General features: G+C 37.1%; 1 protein-coding gene and 1 long non-coding RNA gene across 3 annotated transcripts in view; one reads left to right on the forward strand and one right to left on the reverse strand.

Moving 5' to 3' along the window:
* Window positions 1-11,801, reverse strand: part of FMO2 (flavin containing dimethylaniline monoxygenase 2) — a gene marked incomplete at its 3' end in the record, with an annotated part of 92,666 nt that extends 80,865 nt beyond the window's left edge. The window contains 2 exon segments of the mRNA XM_079918260.1: window positions 9,702-9,839; window positions 10,811-11,801. Coding sequence (XP_079774386.1) covers window positions 9,702-9,833 — 132 coding nt within the window. The 5' untranslated portion in view covers window positions 9,834-9,839; window positions 10,811-11,801.
* LOC307184679 overlaps window positions 1-23,128 on the forward strand; it is a 554,503-nt gene that overhangs the window by 173,558 nt on the left and 357,817 nt on the right. The gene's annotated exons all lie outside the window — the stretch shown is intronic.

Here is a 23,128-nt window from a genome sequence, read left to right on the forward strand (position 1 = left end):
CACCAGCGGAGAAATTAGACTGGATGGAGGGGGAGTTTCAGAGCCTAAAAGGAGAAAGCAGACCCAGCCCCAGCTTATTTTCTAATATAAGCATTTAAGCTTATAATTTTCATGAACGTTTTGCTCTCTCTGCTTCCCACAAATACTGATATGTAGAATTTAAATTATGGTTCAGCTCTAAATATTTTAAAATTTCCATTGCATTTTCTTTTTTGACCCATAAATTGTTTAGGAAAAAAGAGTTCTTAAGTTAATGGAATGTGGTCAAGTTTTGTAAATTTCCTACGTATTCTTGAGAAGAATGTGTATTCTCTAAATCTAGGGTCAGAGAAGCCACATTGTTAAAAACGTTGACAAGTAAGAAAGAGACACTGAAAGAACTAATGGGAATCTACTAATAAAAAGAAAATTCCTCACAGCAATGCCCCGAATTAATTTCTTGATAACATCTTACCTTAAGTTGAATGTGTCTCAGGAGGTTCTTTTCTTTGGCAAACGCAGTGATGTATTCCTGGAGCTTACTGTTATGCATAAAGTTGGGAAAGTCATCAGGAAAAGGGAAGTCCGGAAAACATGTCATCTCTTTGGAAGAGTTGGTAAAGACTGACCGATAAATGCTGGCCCTGCCTTCCTCGGCATGGTCCTGTGAAAGTATGGTTTTAAATGGAAGAGAGTTTGTGAATGAGTATACTTATCACAGTCAGGGCCAGTTCCAAATAATTAGCACTCATTTTCAGTCGGCCTTTACCCACAAGTAAGTGAAATAAGATGAGGCATAAATTAACTTCACTTAAACAATTTGATGATAATCAAAGGAACTTAGAATGTGGAAAAATATATCTTGCTTAACATCTTTGCTTTTCTAAGGGAAACAAATTCTGAATTTCATCATGTCCTTTAAAGAACATGTAACTGGAATAATTTTATTCCTTTTAGCCATTAAATACAGTAATAGATATTTTCCAAAATTCACCCATGCATGATTTCAGTGTGTCAACACATAAGCATGGACAAACAAAATGTGATATATACATACAATGGAGTATTATTCAGCCTTAAAAAGAAAGGAAATTCTGACATATGCTGTGATAGGCATTGACTTTGAGGATATATGCTAAATGAAATAAGCCAGTCACAAGAAGATAAATACTGTATAATTCCACTTAGCGGAGGTACCCTGAGTGATCACATTTATAGAGACTGAAAGAGCAGTGGTTGCCTGGGACCAGGGAGAGGAGGGAATCGAGAGTTATTGTTTAATTTCTGTACTATTTTACTTTGGGAAGATTAAAAATGTTCTGGAGAGGGATGGTGGTATGATTGCACAGTAATGTGAATTAACTTAATGCCACAGAACTATATGCACTTTAAAATGGTTAAACAGCAAATCTTTATTGTGGTTTATTTACCACAATGAAAAAAATTTCCTTTAGCATGTCATGAGGTAGTTCTGGTGGATTAGATCATGATATTTTCTTATGTACCTAGGGCAGAGAGAAGTTTGGTTATGTTTAGAACAGTGTTTTTCAAATGTTTTTGCCCATACCCTATAGTTAGTAATACATTTTATATTGCAACCCAGTGCGTGCACACACACAAACACACACACAGTGGGGACAAAAGTTTTATGAAATAAATCATTTTCAACAAGTTGAGTTGCACACATACGTTCTATACATTTCATTTAAACATGCAGATTGATTCATTAATTTATATCCTAACACACTAATGAGTCATAGTCTCCAGTTTGAAAAACATTGGTTTAAAGGAACTGGGTAAGGAGAAAGGGGAATAGAGGCAGAAAAAGGGGTAATGGTGGATTACTTAAGTCCTAAGCTTTATTCTGGAATTCTGAAATTAACATTGAGGGGAACACTGAGGGAAGAGGGGCTTTTGTTTTTCACATTTGAAATTCTGGTAAGATATCAGAATACATATCAAAACCTCCCCCTGAACCAGCCTGGATAGAGGGAGGTTGACACAGGAAAGTCAAGTAGCAATGATTAGGAAGAGGTAGAACTTCAGTTTAGTTTAGTTCTCTTGAACCCATTCAGTTTGAACAAAACATAGGAGTTCCTGCTTGCTCCCAACAGGGATGCAGAAATGATCTGAGAATCTTAGTACGCAGTTTACCAGAGAGTTGCCATGGAGGAAGCTAAGCGACATTTTAGGAGAGATGCAGAGTGGACCACTTGAGTCAGGGACTCAGTGAGAAAACTGGACCTGGCAAGTGAGGTCTATTCAGCAAGCAGATTCAGTGGCTCCTGATTAAGTTAAGAGAGGACAGTCTCCAGGTTCATCAACTGCTGTCTTATCCTCTTGAAGGATGAGTGTGAATGGTAACCAAATAGAATAGAAACATCAGGAGACCAGAGCGGCCAGAGGACAGTCCCAAGACCTGTGTTTGAATCTGGGAAACTTTGGCTTCCCTTTACCCCAAGGTCATTTAAGTTCTCCTTCTCCATAAGCCCAGATACAATTTTGGAAAGAGCTGAGGGGCAAGGAGGGGACCTGAAAGACTGAGCATTGATCCAAAAGAGACCTAGAGATTAAGCTGTGCCAACTGGGGGTACTCCTTGTGTCTTAGAATGCTTTTATGCTTCTCTCTATGTAATTCTGGACATTTGTCTGTGTCCTATTTATGCTAGACATAAACGAGTGACCTGAACACTTAGTAGTCTAGTATTACTTACTGACGAAACATTGCAACGTATCAAGAACTCATAGGAGAAAATGGGAGAGGATCTCCCAGGACAGAGTGAGAGTTTTAGGGTTCGCTGACATGCTTCATGACTTTCCCTCAACTTACAGCATGAGGCATTTGGTAGACAGAATTTTAAGAGTGACCCTTAGTGCTCCTCAGCCTTGTACAGTCATTTGCCCTCTGAGTCTGGGTGAAACCTGTAAATATCATATCACTCAAGGTATGAGGAGGATTCAGCTTGTTGTTCTTGGCATTGAATTGAAGATGGAGGGTGCCATATGCCAAGGAATACTAGCAGCCTTTAGGAGCTGAGAGGAATCCCAACTTACAGCCAGCAAGGTAACAAAGACCTTAATCTTACCACAGCAAGGAACCGAATTCAGTCACCACCCTGTATGAACTTGGGTGCAGATTCTTCCCTTGTGCCTCCAGATAAGGGCCCTGCCCAGCTAGCAGCTTATTTTTGACCTCGTGAAACCCTAAGCAAAGAACCTAGCTGAACTATGCTGTACACCTGAGAGTAATAAGTAAGTGTTGTTCTGAGCTGCTAAAGTTTGCAGTAATTTGCTACGCAGAAATAGAAAACTAATACAAGGCCAAAGGTAAGGTTTTGGAGCAAGCCAAAGTCAGGGAAAATTATGTAATGTAACAACAAGGGAGGAGTTTCATATAATAAAAATGATGCAAACCTTTGAGACAGGTTTGAGGTGCTTTTGCAACTTTGGTTGCTTCAGGATAATATTCAGTAAATCCCCCTAGCAATGCTGAGCTGATTGGTCTTCAGTTTTTCTTGGATTCCGAAAAGGCCATGATTAATGAGAGAGGAGTTGCAGCATCAACTAACCACATCATGTGTGACTTGCTTAAAAAAGAAAAAAAAAAAACACAAAAATATGTCATGAACATCTTACTGTTCCTATTTGGTATTATAGTGTATCTCAGAGCCCATGTTTATAGACTGATTCTTTTAAGTTGATATAAGAAGTTCATAAGAGAATGACTATAGAGTCATAAATTGCATTTTCAAATATAAATTTTTTGTAGGGCAAGTGTTCAACAAAGAACCAAACCTTGGTTATTTATGGAAGTAGCTTTATTTATTTATTTTTGATTACTTAAGTAATCCAGACTTCTGATTAAACATGAAAGATTATGTAGATGCATTTAACTCTTTTTCCACTAAAATTACTGTAAAGGTATCAGAGGTATGAACCCACAAGGAAAAAAAAAAGAAAAAAAAGTAAAAGCAAACAAGAAATAACAACAATATTTTGAAAGTAGAACATAGATGCATGAGTGATAACTGACTTAACAGACCAAAGAAAGGTGAAAGCTGAGACTAGATCTGATCAACTGGGAATCTGGATCAAATAATGATACTCTAAGACATTCAAAGTCTACAATCTTTTACTTCACATATATAATTTTTCAGAAAACTACTGAGGATGTACTCTCATATAGTCTACTAAAATGAGAGAATAAACAAAATAGTAGAAAGATAAGGTTTCCAGAAAATAGGGTTACCCAGGGTAAAGCAGTGTAGCTAGCCTAGGGAAAAGAAGGAAGACAATCTGAAAGAGTATCTTTAAGAGATAGTTGAGAGAAGAATTAAGCTGGTGAAACACCTTGTGTGTTTAAACATGCTGAGAGAATTCTGTGGGATGGCCTGGGGTTTGAATTAGAGATAGCATTTATAAAATTAAACCAACAAAGGACACAAGGCAGTTATTAGCTCCAGTGAAAACAAAAAGTTATTTAAGAAAGAAAATATAACAATGAACAGTATTTACATGGTTATAATAATATAAGCATGAAGGTTTACTTAAACAAAAAGAATGGTATAACTATATGAACAAGAGAAGATGGAAAATCTTGTAAATGGGTGTGTCTTTTGTTTGAAATATTCTAAGGGATTGTTGTTTGTACATAGCACCAATCAAAAAAATTCTGTAAATACAGAGGAAGTTACAAGAAATGGGTCAAAAATGAATATGGTGGAACAGAGAATTCAAATTTAGCCTAAAAGAGGCCAGGTATTAGAGTAAGAGGAGATACAGTGTTGCCTGATTTTCTAATTTTTCAAAAGAAGATATATCCCTAGATCTTTATGTGAAATATCATGATTTTAAAATAATGGATCAAAAAATTTAAAAAATGTATAGATCAAATAAAACAGAACAGCTTTAGTATAAAAAGAGCCAGTTTGCTAACTCTAAAACATGTATAAACTATTGATTTTTGTCTGGTAATTCCAACCTCATTGTATTATCTTAGTTTTTGCAGCCATTTTCCAATTGATGTCCTTCATGGTATAAAATCAGATGGACAGTAACTGATAATTTTTCCTCCTTTCCAGTTTCTCTTTTTTATTATCAATCGCTTGTCTTATTGAATTGGCTCGAACTTCTAAAAGAACAGTAATCAATAGATCTTTAAGAGAGAACTTAAAAATTTCCTGGAGGCAGTATTTTCCATCATTTTGGTATAAATTTCTATTTTATTGTATTGGCAACAGAGAATTTCATTTTATTTATACATTTTTTCAAAAATTTTGAGGCTTTTTGGTTGAGTCAGTTTTAGAAATGTTCCATGGGCACTTGAAAATAAGGCATATTTCATCTTTTTATAGTGTTGTATATATCAACTAGTGACAGACCAAAGTGCAAGATGCAATAGTTGTTAAGCTACTATTTGACCAAAACTATGATCCTTAAAAAATAAAATAACAAAGTAAACATTAGTCTAATTCTTCAGATTGCACTTTCAAATTTAAAGAGCCAATAAAAAAACAAACAAAAAAAACCCAAAATAGGGGCTTCCCCGGTGGCACAGTGGTTAAGAATCTGCCTGCTAATGCAGGGGACACGGGTTTGAGCCCTGGTTCGGGAAGATCCCACGTGCCGTGGAGCAAATAAGCCCATGTGCCGCAACTACTGAGCCTGCTCTCTAGAGCCCACGAGCCACAACTACTGAAACCCATGCGCCTAAATCCTGTGCTCCACAACAAGAGAAGCCACCGCAATGAGAAGCCCATGCACTGCGACGAAGACCCGACGCTGCCAAAAATAATAAATAAATAAAGTAAAAAAAAAATACCCAAAAGGGGCTCCAAAGAAAAACATTTCTTTCCTTAAAAAAAAATTAACATTGTTTTCTATCTGAAATGATTTTCCCTCTGATGAAAGATCAAACTGTAGATCTCTATGTAGAGTTGCCAATTCATAATGAAAAGCACTGAGCACTAGAAATTTAGAATTAGGGCTCATATAACTCAAAGTTTTCAGGCCCGTAGAATATAAAATTTTAGTATAATACTAGAATATTCCAATCACATCAAAATCCAATGTGGCTGTGGCCTTGTTCTTGACAAGTAATTCAGTGGTAGATTATTAATTGCCAAGTTTGCGTCAGAAAGCAATGTGATCTTGAAATATGGCGTGAGTTTTCTGCTGCTCCCTTGGGTTGTTGACTCTGCTAGTGTGTATTTGGGATGCAGAGGTGGAGGAATTCATAGCTTTGGGTGAGTTTAGGAAGCTTGATAGTGATTATAATTAACACAAGGAGAGACTAAATATTAAAGATCAAATAGATACATAGGCTAGAAAAAAGTCAGGGGAAGTGAACAATGGGTTGTATGCCCAGAAAAAAACAGACTTTATTCATGACACTTCAGGCCAAAATCCAGTTTACTCACATATTGTTTGGGGGACTCCTGAGAAGGAAAGACCTTTCCCCTAGACCTGCATCCTAGTCACAACGTACTTTATCTTCTCAGTGATCAGAGCAGGTGAGGGAAATACATCATCTTGCCTTTAGATCGGGGTTAGAAGAAAGAAGTAGAAGGGCTATAGGAAAGTGCTATAGGAAACAGCTACAAAAGTGTGAATTATCTGCACTTTACCCTTTTTACACATAACTAATATTTGGATCTCTCTGAAAGAAAAAAAAGTTGAGAGAATGTAAAGTGCTATCTTTAGAAACTAAAGATAATGAAAATACAAAATTTAACCTGATTTTATAATATAATCCCATGATGTGAATTCTAGGTATACTGCTACAGACTCCTAGAGGTATTTGAGAAACACTGCAAGTCACAACATCATTTGCAATCTTTAAGTCCTCTCACAGAGGTGAAATAGTTTGGAAACTCCGAATAACCAAGTATATTAGTTTCTATTAGCTTCGTGAGGCTATTGTAATAAATTACCACAAACTTGACAGCTTGAAACAACAGGAATTTATTCCCTCATGATCCCAGAGACCAGGAGTTGGAAACCAGTATCACTGGGCCTAAATCAAAGTGCTGGCAGGACCATGTTCATTCCAGAGGCTCTAGGGGAGAATCATTGTCTCTTCCAGCTTCTGGTGGATGCCAGCGTTCCTCGGCTCTTTTAGCATCTTGAGGCCACCTGTATTCCTTGGCTAATGTCCCCTTTCTCCATCTTCAAGGTCACAACATAGCATCTTCAAATCTCTCTTTCTGATGAGGTCGCATTTTCTTTTCTATCTTTGTGTGTCAAATCTCTCTCTGCCTCTCTATTTTAGGGGTTTATGTTATGGCATCTTGGGCCCACCCAGATGATCCAGGATAATCTCATCATCTCAAAATTCTTAATTTAGTCATGTCTGTAAATATCCTTTGTCTTTATTAGGAATATTTACAGGTGCTAGAATCAGGACCTGATATCTTTGAGGGCGCCATTGTTTGAAAAGCCTACCACAGTCCACTGTCAGGCCCCTAAGGATTCACATTTATCCCACATGCCAAATACATTCACTTCAGCCCAACATCCCCACAGTCTCAATCCACTGCAGCATCAAATCAAGTCCCAGATCTCATATATCATCAGCTTAAAAGTCCTAAATCTCATCATCTAAATCAGGTATGAATGAGATTGAGTATGATCCACCCTGGGATAAAATTCTCCATTTCTGGACCTGCCAAACAAGGAAACATGTTGTCTTCCTCTAAAATACAGTGATGGGACAGGCACAGGGTACCAGTTACAAATGTTCCCATTCCAAAATGAAGAAAATGGAAGGAAAAAAGGAGTCACCAGTCCCAAGCAATTTTGGAATCCAGCAGGGCAAGTTTCATTAGGTTTCAAGACCTGGTAATAAGCATTTGTGTCTCAAGGCTTCAGCTTCTGTGTTTGAGGTTCCAGCCTCTGGGGTAAATTTTCTTTTTCTTGAAGAGTAGTACATATTTGCAGCTGCGTAGTTTTATCACTCTGTGATGCTAGGTTCAAATTTTTAAAGTCTTCCTTGAATAACAAGAGAGGCAGCTGCTCTCAAAAGCTATATCAGCAGTGTCTTTCTTCAGCAATGCTTTGCAAAGTAAGTTTTTATTTATTTATTTATATTTATTTATTTTTGGCTGTGTTGGGTCTTCGTTGCTGCACGTGGGCTTTCTCTACTTGCAGCAAGTGGGGGCTACTCTTTGCTTCGGTGCGCAGGCTTCTCATTGCAGTGGCTTCTCTTGTTGCGGAGCACGGGCTCTAGACGCATGGACTTCAGTAGTTGTGGCACATGGGCTCAGTAATTGTGGCTCGCAGGCTCTAGAGCGCAGGCTCAGTAGTTGTGGCACATGGGCTTTGTTGTTCTGCGGCATGTGGGATCTTCCCGGACCAGGGCTGGAACCTGTGTCCCCTGCATTGGCAGGTAGATTCTTAACCACTGAGCCATCAGGGAAGTCCGCAAGGTAAGTTTGAATATGAGGATTTGGTTAAGATCACTGTGTAGAAGACTTGCCTGCTCAATAAGCCACTTGTTGAAATGTCACCCAGTAGTTTAAAAAGAGGTTAAGAATTCAGGCTGGAGAGACAAGTCAGATTGAATTGGGGTCTTGTCTTTACCATTTACCAGCCATTTATCATTTTTTCTTTTCTTTTTAAGCTTCAGATTCATTTGTAAAAGGGAAAAACTCATACCTAGCTTATAGGATTATTATAAAGACTGAATTAAATGGGAAAGGTGTTTGGCATTTAGAAAGTGCTCAATAAAATAGCCCTAAGATTCATCAGTGTGCTAATCTGAAGATCTGTCAGCACATTCCAGTGACACGCTGGGCTCCACAATGTTATAAAAGATACTGCATAGTTTGAAGAGTTCTTTACAGCCTAGAAAATATCTACATTAATAAGAATAATTCTCATATCTTTATAATATTTAAAGAGCTGTCACAAACACTGTCTCCTTAAATACAACCTTTTATTAAGTTATAAAGTTTAATACTAATTTTGCATTTGAGAAGGAAATGGTGGCTTAAAAAGGGTTAATGATCTTCCTATGTTTGCGTACGTGTTAATGGTTTATCAGAAGAAGAAGAAGAAAACAGGAGTACGCTTAGCCAGACAGCATTCCTAAGGTTGGAGACACCGAGGGAGTTGGGGGCACAAGGCAGCCCGCACACCCTATGATATGCTTGTCAGACAACGCAGGAAGTGATCTAACGTCAGCTTACAAGCATGTCTGCTGACGGAGTCCTTCATATAAATGCATAGAAGTAAAAAGTCATTGAAGAACTTCAAATCAGTGTGTCCTATTCTTGGTTCCTCTCGTAGCTATCTCATGAATTATGCGTTTTTGGCAAGACCAAAGTCAGCACCTGAAATCTTAAAATCTGTGGTCTGAATCACTGAGAGGATGTTCCAGAACCCCAACAAAAGAATGGAAAGAGCTGTTGCTTTTTAAATGAATAACTCATGTAATTCCATTACATAAACCTAACCAATATTTGACCATGTATTTTATCCCCAAGTGGCTCACTTATTAATGATTTATTGGAGTTGAGCTCTGTACACAGAGAGTAACCAGCCCACTACCTCATTTACTTTTGAAGTAAGTAAGGGACTTACTTTCCAACCTGCTTCTGATGTTGTGTTTCATAGAGTGAGTGTAACTGCCACGACAGCTTGTTTGGAAAGCTGTGTTCAAGCAATGTGCTCTCACACTTCCCATTTCACTCCCCAGTCTATTGCAGTGGCATCCCACTCACCGAGAATTTCCACAGGCCCCCGACGTCTTCGCCCTTCTCAAAGCAGGTGGGCTCCAGCCCCTCTTCTAGGCAGCTCCTGATGGAGGCCAAGCCACTGATGCCAGCTCCAATGATGGCCACTTTCTTCACCATGGTTGCCTGTGCAAAGGCCCAGGGAACATTTCCAGCAACAGTATTGCTGAAGACTCATTTTTGGATTTTTTTTTTTGGTATCACTTTTTGGCTTAATAAGCAACTTTGTTTTTGCACCAAGAAAAGCAATATTAAAAGAAAATAGATCAGAACTTTTTTTTAGTTATCTAACTATACTTTGCATTTCTCTTTAATTTCTAAAGAGAATATTTTTTCCTCCCAAAAGAAACACTTTGTTTTCAGTCAACTCTCCAAAATTAAGAGGCTGGTGATCTGGCAAAATATTTGTCTTCTTTGCCTTTGGCCTTTTGTCAGTTACTCTGTACTAGAGACAGTAAATGGGAGAAAGAGGAGATTCACCACTAAAACACATATACACACACTTATACCCACACACATTTATGTATGTATGAAGGAAGAAACAAATATATATGTGTATGTGTATAAATGCATATACATACACACATATAAATACACATATTTATTTCTTCTCTCTACTTTAACATAAGCCTTGAGGAATAAAGTCTGGCTATATCTGTGTTTTGGTATGCCAGGAAGTCACCCTCTTTTCTCCCCTAATAATATTCTTCACCTTCTCAATTAAAAAGAAAAGTCAAGTCTCTTTATCTAAAAACAACTTCTTCCCACTAGCTGCTACCCTCAACCTCCATTCTCTTCTAAAAAAAATTATGTTTCCTAATCTTTTCCTATTCCTGACAATATCTTTAGACCTGACTATTACTTTTCTCTGTTTTTTTCTTTTTAGACAAAATCACATAGATATGCAGAGAAGTAGATTTGGATGACAAAAGTCATAATCCTTAATTCTCAGAAAGTAAAAAATATCTACTTGAATTATACGTCATTCTCATTTTGGCCATATTTGGTATAAATATGGCATGCGCCTTCTCCATTTACCAATCCCACTCTCCTCCCTCTCGCATCATTACAGTATCATCCTTTTTTTCTTTTTCTACCTTTTCTTTATCTTCTGTTCTTCTGAAGGTTTAAGTCTTGTCCAAGATATTTGGGCAGTTTGAAAGAAAAAATGCTTCCCTGAACCAACACTCGGGGGGATTATTGCAAAATGGGAGGAGCTGCTCTTAAAGAGGAACTCGTTTCCCAGTCCTCCAGCAAGCTCCCTGCCAAGGGTGGGGCTCTGCTCTAGTCTCTTGGCTGCCCAATCCCTGCTTTCCCTTTAGTCCTAGTAAACCCAATCTACTGCTTACACTCTTGGACTCTTGGCCTGGGACTCCGGCATTTGTCCCAGATAGATGACTCTGCAGTTTTCTGCTCCATTTTATGATGTGTTATTCAAAATTTACGTTATTTTTCTCATTTCTTATTCTTCTCTGGGTATCTCATAGTAGCCCCCCAATACTGTTGAAAACTAGCTGTCTAATTGAGATATCCCAGCAGTGAAGATGGGTTTTCTCTCTTTCCTCTTATCCTCTCTTTGGACCTTTGTGGTCAAAGGCCTAGATTTCTCAAATTTGTATTTCTTTGATTCTGGTCAGTGTGTAGTCATGGAAAAGATCAAATTCCATAAATTGATCCATTAGCACCAGGTAAAATTATGTTGGTGATGAGACTAAATAAACTGCACTTAACTCCCGGTCATGAAGTATATTGAAGTTTCTAAAAATTGTTTCCCTACCAACCATATTCCTCTATCACTTAAAAAATGATGATACCTCAATTATTTGACTCAGTGAGTCCCCTCATTAAGCAGGTAATACTTAGCATAAACTGGCATATATTTAATTCTGGAGGAATTGCCTTTTTATGTTTCTTGGAGGTGGTGATGCTCATCTATAAAGTAAATGTGGTGAAGTGGAGAGTCAGAGACACTTCAAATCTTAGTTCAGTCACTTAGAGCTGTGTGGCCTTGGGTAAGTCATTGAACCTCTCCAATTCTTGTTTTTTTCATTAATAAAATGAGGATACTATCTATCTTGCTCAATTGTTACAAGGCTTAGAGGATATATATATATATATGTATTTATATCTATAAATGTATTTATATCTATATAAATGTATTTATGTACATTTATACATAAATACATAATATACATAAATACATAAATAATATAAATGTACATAGATACAAATATACATAAATACATAAATAATATGAATGTACATTTATATTATTTATATCTACATAAATGTATTTATGTACATGTATTTATATCTATACACTTATATATACGCATATGTAAACCTGGCATGTAGTTAGCAATTACCAAATGATAAAGGTATGTTGTAGGTAAAATTGTTTTTCTTTTTAATCACAGGCTCACTAAATTTTCTAAGCTGCAATTTGGATCACATGTTTTTATCTTCTCTCATTTTACATAGAGCTCTTTTTAGTTTTTAATGCGACTCAAACTATAGTGATTATGGATACCTTCCTTAGGAAGCAGTACCATTCCTATAGCTTTATTCATCTAAGGATGAGCAGGACACACCCAATTCTAGCTTGACCTCTAATGCTATATTGTCTCTCTCCACAAGGTAAAAAAGGCTACTCTTCCCAGTTCTTCCCTTTGCAGGAGTATATTTCATCTGTCACAGACCCATTTATTAACCCCAGTCCCTCTCCTGGACACCTCTGCCTAGTTTTTACTTGCTGCATCTTTCTGCAAAGACCTCTTTCATCTTCAGAATGCCAAATGCCCAGGACCTGGCTGGAGGAGTGGCCACTACCTGCTTCATTGCCCCTCTTTTCCACACTCTTTTACATGGTTTCCTTCATGTTCTCTGGAATAGGGCTGGGTGAGAGAGAACATCAGGAAGAACGATTTAGCTTAGAGCATGTGGCATCCCAAGGAGGCATCCCTCGTTGGTCATAAGATTACTCTTGATTCCTGGCCACATTCCCTACACACTGTATTCGACTATTCTTCTCCCAGATCCTGTAGTTTCAAGGTTCTAGGAGGTAGTTTAAAAGTGGGTGCATCAGTGAGAGGAATGACAACTGATTTCCTGAAGGAATGTTGGGACTAAGCACCTCGACCCTACTAGCTCACTCTCTTCTCTATTCCTTGTCTTGTACAATCCCCATAACTGCATACAAAGATGCCCATACAAGCTTGTAAAGAGGTGCTCATCTTGTACATACCCAGGGGGATTCGGTGCCTCCTTTCCTCACATGAGCTCTAGAGCTGAGGTTGACAAACTTTTTCTGCAAAGGGCCAAATAGCAGATATTTTGCCTTTGTGGTCCATAAAGTTTCTGTTGCAACTATTCCACACCATGCTGTAGTGTGAAAACAGCCATAGAAAATTGATGGGCATGGGTGTAATCCCCTAACACTTATCTCTAGACACTGAAATGTGAATTTTGTATAATTTTCATGTGTTATGAAATCTTCTTCTTTTGATTTTCTTCCAACCATTTCAAAATGTAAAACAATTCTTGGCTTGCAAGTTGTGCAAAACAAATGGGACTAGATTTGGTTACAGTTCTACCCCTGCTTTAGAGAAACAACATTGTTGAAGTGAACCGTTGTTCAGGGTGTTACTGGTCTTCTGTGAGGTGATCTTACTAAAAAGCTTCAAAGTGAGGATGTTGTTGTGTTTTTAAGAAATTTCCTAGGGAAGAGAATTTCTAAGTGGATATGCCTCTTGCGAATTCAATGTACCTATGTTGATGTATTCCTCTATAGTAGGTGTTCTCACACTCCTGCCTGCTTCCTAAATGAGAAGAGGCAGAATTACCCTTCAATTAGTGGAGGTATGGCTGGGAACTTCACCCATTCTCTGGGACTATAATTAAGTTATCAGTTCCATCTATTTACTTATCTGCTTATACACAGAGATCATGAATCCCAACAGGCTGTGACAACGGCCAAGGATGATGTAAAATGAAAGTTTAAAAAGTCCAACAAAATAAAGACAAATCCAAGTCAAATGTGTCCTTAATTAACATGTTCCACTGTTTATACATTCCCTTCAAGATTAGTTGAATCCCAGAAAACTCTTTGAATCCTACTTTATAAGAGATCACTGATTTCTAACATGGCAGCTCTCCCACCAAAGCCACTGAGTACACATGGACTGCATAGGAATGCTTCCACACAGACACTCCTTCAAGACTGGGACAGGTAACTTTTTCACCTAATTCGTAGAGATAGAGAATGTTAAACAAAATGAGAAGACGGAAGAACATGTTTCAAGGGAGAGAATAAGAAAAAAACCCTAAAAGAAAACTTAATGGAACAGAGATAAATAATTTATTAGATAAAGAGTTCAAGGCATTAGTAATAAGAATGCTAATTGAACTTGGGAAAAGAAGAGATGAACACAGTGAGAATTTTAACAAGGAACTAGAAAATATAGAAAGGAAAAAGTCAGAGCTAAAGAATACAATTACTGAAATGAAAAACACACTAGAAGGAATTAATAACAGACTAAGTGATACAGAAGAACACGTAAGGGATCTGGAAGATAGAATAACGAAAAACACATAATCAGAACGGTAAAAAGAAAAAAAATTAAAAATGAGGATAGTTTACGGGACCTCTAAGACATCAAGCTTACTAACACTTGCATAATAGGGGTACTAGAAGGAGAAGAGAGAGAAAGGAGAAAATATAGTTGATGAAATTATGGCTGAAAATTTACCCATGCTGAAGAAGGAGACAGATTTCCAGGTACATGAATCAGAAAGTCTCAAACAAAATGGACTCGAAGGGACCAACACCAAGACATATCAAAATTAAAATGGCAAAAGATACATAGAGAATTTTAAAGGGTGCAAGAGAAAAACAAAGGACCATGTACAAGTGAACCCTAATAAGACTATCAGCTGACTCTTCTGCAGAAACTTTGCAGCCAGAAGGGAGTGGCATGATATATTTAAAGTGCTGAAAGGGAAAAACCTACAACTTAGGATACTCTACCCAGCAAGGTTATTATTCAATATTGAAGGAAAGACACATAATACAGTAATATCAGCTGGTAGCACTGGGAGTGAAAGTAATAATAGTACAGCTATAATTAGAATGGATCAAACAAATAGTGGTGTTTGATACTGAGATATGGCTGGTAGTTTTATATTAATAATTCTAGTAATAAAACTGATGGCACCTAAAATTGATGGGACACCTGCTAAAGGTAATGAAAAGTTAGTCAAATCTATAGAAGGTCCATTGTGAGCTAAATTACCAGTTCAGGGCAGTCATACTGTTCATCCTGTTCCAACATCTGCTTCAGTTATAGATGAGGCAAGAGCAAGTAAGAGTGATGATGGGAGAGGACTTGCCTGGTGGCACAGTGGATAAGACTCCGTGTTCCCACCTAAGTGTCCATTGACAGATGAATGGATGAAGAAGATGTGGCACATGCATACAATGGAATATTACTCAGCCATAAAAGGAAATGAAATTGAGTTATTTGTAGTGAGGTGGATGGACATAGAGACTGTCATACAGAGTGAAGTAAGTCAGAAAGAGAAAAACAAATACCGTATGCTAACATATATATGGAAGCTAAAAAAAGAGAGATTCTGAAGAACCTAGGGGCAGGACAGGAATAAAGACACGTAGAGAATGGACTTGAGGACACGGGGAGAGGGAAGGGTAAGCAGGGACAAAGTGAGAGAGTGGCGTGGACTTATATATACTACCAAATGTAAAATAGATAGCTGGTGGGAAGCAGCTGCATAGCACAAGGAGATCAGCTCGGGGCTTTTTGATCACCTAGAGTGGTGGTATAGGGAGGGTGGGAGGGAGACACAAGAAGGAGGAGATATGGGGATATGTGTATATGTATAGCTGATTCACTTTGTTATACAGCAGCAACTAATACACCATTGTAAAGCAATTATACTCCAATAAAGATGTTAAAAAAAAAAAAAGACTCCATGCTCCCAATGCAGGGGGCTTGGGTTCGATCCCTGGTTAGGAAACTAGATCCCACATGCATGCCAAAGTTCACATGCCACAACTAAGGAGCCCATGTGCTGCAACTAAGGAGCCTGGCTGTTACAACTAAGACCTGGTGCAACCAAAAAATGATGATATGAGATGTAAAAGCTTACATTGTTTATTCAAGGAGTTACTATATCAGGTGCTTCAATGACTAATGTTACTAATCAACTGCCAAAGCTCCTGATCATAATAGATATTACTATAAAAAAAGGTTATTAGAATGTGTAAGCAATAACATTTCCTAATAAAGCTGTCATTTAACCTAATTCAGTATGGATTGAAGGCTTGGGAAGGTTCCTACTATTCTGGTTCAAGCACCAAATAGTAAATATGATATGCCAATATCTTTATGGTTTGTTGAGAATAATAAGAGGTTTATCAACATAGGTAAAATGGCTGAGTAAGGATTAGGCTAAATCTAAAGACAGAGGTTGAATCCTCTTTTTACCAAGCCCTATAGTGAATAACAGATTGAATTGCAAATTCAAAGAGGCAGCTTTAATTCTGCCAGGCTTCTCCTACCTTTCTCCCCTAAGCAGCTGGAGAAGACTGAAGCCAGCTGACTAGAGTATTTCACTGTTAGCTAAAATTTCATGGGATGGAAGCATCCCCATCTAGTGAGGATTTTGCTTAATGGAAGTGTTTGATCTGCATGCAGCTGATGCAAGGTAGAGTCTTGCAATCCATGTCTCAGAAACAAAGTAGATAACACTTACTTAGGGCTTTGAAGGGACTTGGTCTATGTTAACCTAAATCCCTAGGCCAGTACTGATAATATTGGCATTAGGGGCAATATTGATGCTGATACAGTAATGGATAGAGGTTAAAAAAAAATTTGCTTTATATTTTCAAATTGTCATTTTATTTTTATTTACTGATAGGAATAACGTTAGTGATATAGAATAAATAAATCATGTAGATTAAGTAATGCTACAATAGGTATTAATTTGGTATAATAATGCTGCTGTTTTTGGTGGGAGGCCTCCTGGGGATAATATAATTAGAAGAACTATGGTAGTAATTAAAGGTATTCTGTTTCGTATGTGTGGAAGTGTTGTGATGGATGAACTGTAAATAAATAATACAAATGTAGTAAATGTTAACATAATATAAATGAATAGATTAAGAGCTATAAAAGTTGGGTTACAGATCATGATAGCTGCTCTTCAGCCTAAATGGCCAATTGATAAATAGGCCAACATTTTTTGCAGTTGTGTTTAGTTGAGCCTTCCTCAGTATCCTAACTGTAATTGATACTAGAGCAATAATGAATATATCTAGATTAATGGATGATGAAATTTGATATAAAACTGACATGAGTGCAGGTTTTTGTCATGTTGATAAGATTAAGCTTCATATTAATGGAATGAATACCTTGTGTAACTTCTGGTACTCAAAAATGGAATGGGGAAAGTCAAAGTTTTATAATAAGGGCCACTATAATAATAGAAGATGCTGTTGGATTAAAAATTTTAGTAGTTGTTTGTTGACTAGAATCTATTATTTTAATAATGATAGCTATTATGAGAAGTATAGAAGTAGTGGCTTGTGTTAGGAAATATTTGGTGGATATGTCTTGGATTTAATGTTACTAATTATAATTTTTGATTAGGATTAGAATATTAATTATATTTATCTTGAAGCCAATTCAGATTATTAATCAATGTGAGCTTAATATAATATTATGGTATCTGTAGTAATGGTAAATGAAATCGTAATAAAGATAAGAGGATTAATTAGTATGAGGAAGATACAAACCAACATTTTGGGGGTATTGGCTCGAAGATTTATTTAGCTGATTTTACTATAGAGTGTGATGTAATATGGTAACACGGAGATTTTTGATTTCTTAGGACTAGGTTCAGTTCCTAAAAGTCTAGAAATAAGAGGGTTTAAGCCTGTATTATTTACTCTATCAAAGTAACTTTTTTATCAGGCATATTTCTTTGTGGTGGAATACTTGCTATAGTAATGGTATTTGACATATGCCATGTGCATGAGGCTAGTGTTAGAGTAAACATTTCTTCATAAGAGATGCATAAACTAGTCATATCTGAACTGTGGGTAAGATGCCTGAGTTCATAAAAATAAAATAGAAGGTTTTTTTTTTTTCGGTACGCGGGCCTCTCACTGTTGTGGCCTCTCTTGTTGCGGAGCACAGGCTCCGGACGCGCAGGCTCAGCGGCCATGGCTCACGGGCCCAGCCGCTCCGCGGCATGTGGGATCCTCCCAAACCGGGGCACGAACCCGCGTGCCCTGCATCGGCAGGCGGACTCTCAACCACTGCGCCACCAGGGAAGCCCAATAGAAGGGTTTTGATAATGAAGATAATTGTATAATTTTCTGGTATATAGGGATTGCAGAATGTTCCTCAGAAAACAGTTTTTGGTAAATTTTTAAAAATATTTTAAAATATTTATTTATCAGACAACCCATACATTGTTAGTATAGACATTGTGCAAGGTTAAAACATATTCAAACATCAAGATCCACATTCAGGCCTTCCCTGGTGGCGCAGTGGTTGAGAGTCCGCCTGCCGATGCAGGGGACGCGGGTTCGTGCCCCGGTCCGGGAGGGTCCCACATGCCGCGGAGCGGCTGGGCCCGCGAGCCATGGCCGCTGGGCCTGCGCGTCCAGAGCCTGTGCTCTGCCCCGGGAGAGGCCACGCCAGTGAGAGGCCCGCGTAAGTTCTAGAGGCTGGAAGTCTGGGGTCAAGGTGCCAGTGTGGTTGGGCTCTGGTGAGAGCTGTCTTCTTGGCTTGCAGGTGGTTGCTTTCTTGTTGTGTCCTCACATAGCAGAGAAAGAGAAAGAGGAAGAGGAAGAGGAGTAAGAGAGAAAAAGAGAGAGAGGGGGAGAGAGGTAAAATTTTTATTATGATAATGTTGGCATATCCTGCTGGAAAAGATAGGGAAAGGGGCCTGCTGCATATTTGACGTTAAAACCGGAGACAAATTCTGATTCTCCCTCTGTTAATAACAAAGGGGCTCGGTTGGTTTCTGCTAGGGTAGAAATAAATCATATTATGGCTGGTGGTCACGATGGAAAAATTAGTCATGAGTATTACTGAGTAATAATTGAGTTGATAGCATAAATGATCCATTTATAAGTAGTACAGTTAATTGAATAATCGCTAGTGCAACAACTTCATATGACATCGTTTGTGATATGGCTCAGAGTGTACCAATTAAGGGCTATTTTGAACTTGAAGCTCATCCTGATCAGAGAATAAATAGCTAAACTTGATACAGATAATAAGAATAATACACCTAAATTTGTTGAATAGTGGATATGGTATGCATAGTGAAATTCATATTGATGATGTTAATGGTCATAAAATTTCTTTGACTAATAACTGTTTTCCGTCTTTCCCATTTTTTAAAATTGAAGTATAGTTGATGCACAATATTATGTTACTTTCAGGTGTACAACATAATGATTTGACAATCAAATACATTATGAAACAACCACCACAGTAAGTCTAGTAACCATCTGTCACCATACAAAATTATTACAATATTATTGACTATATTCCTTATGCTGTATATTACATCCCCATGACGTGTTTTTACAATAGAAAATTTGTACCTCTTTTTTTGCTATGTAGCTGTTTTTATTTATAAACACGTTTCATATCACTTTTACAAATTTAAAAATGGCAAAAACTCCTCCATAATCAACATTATATGAATTCATTTACACACCTGCTGATCCCTAGCCATTTAAAAATGTGTAAGAGCTAATTTTAGTGACCAGTTTTATAACAGAAATATCCAAATATTCTTTTAAAATTTCACTTTAGCATAATACCCTGTAGGTCTATTTATTTTGTACCAAATGGCAGTTGTTTACTGTAAATAATGCTACAATGAACATAGGGGTGTGTATATCTTTTTAAATTAGTGTTTTTGTTTTCCTCCAGTAAATAGTCAGAAGTGGACTTGCTGGATCATATGTAGTTCTACTTTAATGTTTTGAGGAACCTACATACTGTTTTTAATAGTGGCTGCACCAATTGAATTCCCACCAACAGTGTACAAGTGTTTCCTTTTCTTTACATCATTGCCAACATTGGTTATTTTCTTTTTGATGATAGCCATTCTGACGTGTGTGAGGTTATACCTTTGATAAATAATTTGAAAACATTGACAGTGGGTTGAAGCAGACCATGAAGACCAACAATATTTGGTCCTTTATGAAGTTATATATAACCCAATGCTTTTTGTTTGATTAATAAAGGAATGATATGGCAAGTAAAATAGGAACAATTAACAGAAGATTAATTCTGAACATACTGTTAAGAAGAGGAATTAAACCTCTAGTTATAAAGGTTTAAGTTTTATGCTGTTACTGAACTCTTCCACTTTAACAAGCCCTGTTCTTGGTCAGGGTTGATAGAAATTACTTAGATTGTATCATTTATTATGTTGAAGGCACTTTTGTCAAGTTGGCCTTATTTCTCTTGTCTTTTCATACTGGAAGAAATATTAAATAGATACAAACTGACCTGGATCTCTCTAGTCTGACCTAAGGTCATGTGGGATACTAATCTTTTGAGCAAAAGAACCATTAATAGGGGTTACACCTTTGGGATGTCCTAATCCAACATTGAGGTCATAAACCCTACTGTCAATATGAACTCTTGAACAGGATTGCAGTTATCCCCAGAGTAACTTGTTCTGTTGATCAATTTTTGGATCAATAAGGGACAAAATGTATTTTGACTACTTTGGTCCAAATTTAAACCACTCTGAAATTATTTTTATACTCTGTGGTCACCCCAAACAAAATTATTAATCCATTTAAATTTTTATTATTCCTCAGTTTGGTTAAAATGTTTGTATTTGGATGATTAATTAATTAAAGCTCCATAGGTTCTTCTCATCTTATTTTGTTATTCCTTAGTTTTTACAGGAAGGTCCATTTCACTGATTGAAAGTAAGAGACAGTAAAACTCTTGCGTGGCCTTTCATACAAGTCTTTAGAGAACAAATGATTGTGTTACCTTTGCATGGTCAGGATACTGCAGCGTTAAACATATTTCATTGGGCAGGAAATGCCTGTAATACTAGAAATGCTAGAGGTAGTGTCTTTGGTCAACAGACAGGGTTTATGTTAGCAGAGTTTCTTTTATGTTTAAAAATCTTCTTAGGCACATGCTTGTGTTGAATTAACACTTGATTTAATAGTTAATTATTAGGTTAAATTTATTGTTAGGTATCAGTAGTTATCTGATCTAAGCTTATTACAAAAAATAATTCTTGTTACTGTTATTAACCGTTTTCTTTTATAGTTGATTAATTCAGTACTGAGTCAGTTTTTATTACTGATATTAAAATTGTTGAGTTTGAATGCTTTCTTAACCGAAGACTGCTTTTAAGCCAACTATGGATTTATTAATACTTACTCTCTAAGGAAAGTTATTTCTTATGTCTAAAGAGCTGTACCTTTTTGGATAACGTTTAACTTTACGTAGGACTTATTTTTTTTTTTAGGTAAATTTAAAGTTGAACTGGAATTCTATTGTGGATAGCCAGCTATCACCAGGCTCAGTAGGCTTTTCATTTGTACTGATATATCTTCTCACTATTTTGCCATGTAGTTGAGTGTGTTCTTTAAACTGCCTGCTCAGTAGCTCATGTGGTTTTGGGGTATTAGACTTAAGTCTTCCTTCTGAGATTGTTCTATTTAATTCATTATGCAAAGGGTAAAGGGGTAAACTTTACTCTTTAATACTTTAAATGCTTATTTCATCATTTTCTTATAGTACTTTAGAGCACCCATTAAGATTTCTATTGCCTATACTTTTATTTGTAAAAAAATGTTTTCTTTAATTTAAATACAATTGTTTAGTTAAGTTTGGACTAGCTTTAGTTCAAAGTGGTCATTTGAAGATGCAACCTCCTGGGTGTAAACTATATGCTTGACTTAAGCTGCACGTTGATTTGTCCAAGCACGCTTTCCAGTATGTTACTTGTACATTGACTTGTCTCATGTGTTAGATAATTATAAATATGAAATTAATATTTGAGGAGGGTGACGGATGGTGTGTGCATGCTTCATGGCCATGATTCATTTAAGCTATTTTTAATTTACTACTAAATTCTCCTTTAGTCTTTGGCTTCATAAAGGCTTTCAGATAATTTTTAATGTTCTGAATGTAGAAAAAGTAGCCCATTTCTTCTCACCCATCAGCTACACCTTGACTGTGTTTTTATGCTGATAGTTGTGCTTACTGTAATTCACTGAGGCTGGTGGTATGTAGGCTGTATCAGCAAGGAGTGGTGAGGCTTTTCTGGGTTTATCACTTATAGAACAGGCTCCTCTAGAGGAATGTAAAAGGCACTATGAAGTCCTTTGAGTTTTAGGCTATTGCTAGTAGTACTGTGGCAAGAAATTTGTTGTATTAATTACTTGAGTTTAGGTCTAAGCATAATGGGGTATCTAATCCTAGCTTGAATCTTAGCTATTGTGTAACCAGAAATATTAAAGTCACTTTTGTAGGTTGTTGGTTTGTTTTTTTTTTTTTTTTGTGGTACGCGGGCCTCTCACTGTTGTGGCCCCTCCCGTTGCAGAGCACAGGCTCCGGACGCGCAGGCTCAGCGGCCATGGCTTACGGGTCCAGCCACTCTGCGGCATGTGGGATCCACCCGGACCAGGGCACGAATCCGTGTCCCCTGCATCGGCAGGCGGACTCTCAACCACTGCACCACCAGGGAAGCCCCTGTAGGTTGTTTTAATTTTAGTTGGAACGTTTTAATTAAAACTTAACTAGCACTAAATTATCTTAAACATGCTTTATGACAAATTTTTAAAAATTTGGGTTAATTGCATGACTGTGGTAGCGAGCACGAAATTTACAAACCCTGACATTAAGTTAATATAACAGTCAAACTTTCCGTTATAGCCTAATTTTGATTACAGACGTCTCCCGTGGGGGCGTGGTTAGGCAAGGCGTTATGAACTGTTTATTATTGTGCTTGATTCCTGCTCCTTTTAATTTTTACTGATCTGGAGAGCATTCTCAAGGGGATGCAGATACTTGCATGTGTAATTTTATTAAAAATTAATAGAAAGACTAGGACCAGTCCTGTGTGTTAATGAAGTTTTATAAACTCATCTAGGCATTTTTCGGTGCCTTGTTTTAATTGTTAAGCTACATTAACTAAATCAGATCTAAAGAAATTCCTTTCCATAAAAATCTTGAAATTTTAAATGCTGTGTCAGTATTGGGAGGGGTCATGTTAAACCTATTAGAGAAGAAAAAAAATTCTAGCCCATTAAGTTTAACTTTTAGAAATATTTTAGCATTTTAAAATTTCATTTAATTAGGAGTTAGGCTAGAATATGTTTGGTTGAGATT

The sequence above is a fragment of the Stenella coeruleoalba genome (genome assembly GCF_951394435.1).
Source record: "Stenella coeruleoalba genome assembly, chromosome: 1".
NCBI classification, from domain to species: domain Eukaryota; kingdom Metazoa; phylum Chordata; class Mammalia; order Artiodactyla; family Delphinidae; genus Stenella; species Stenella coeruleoalba.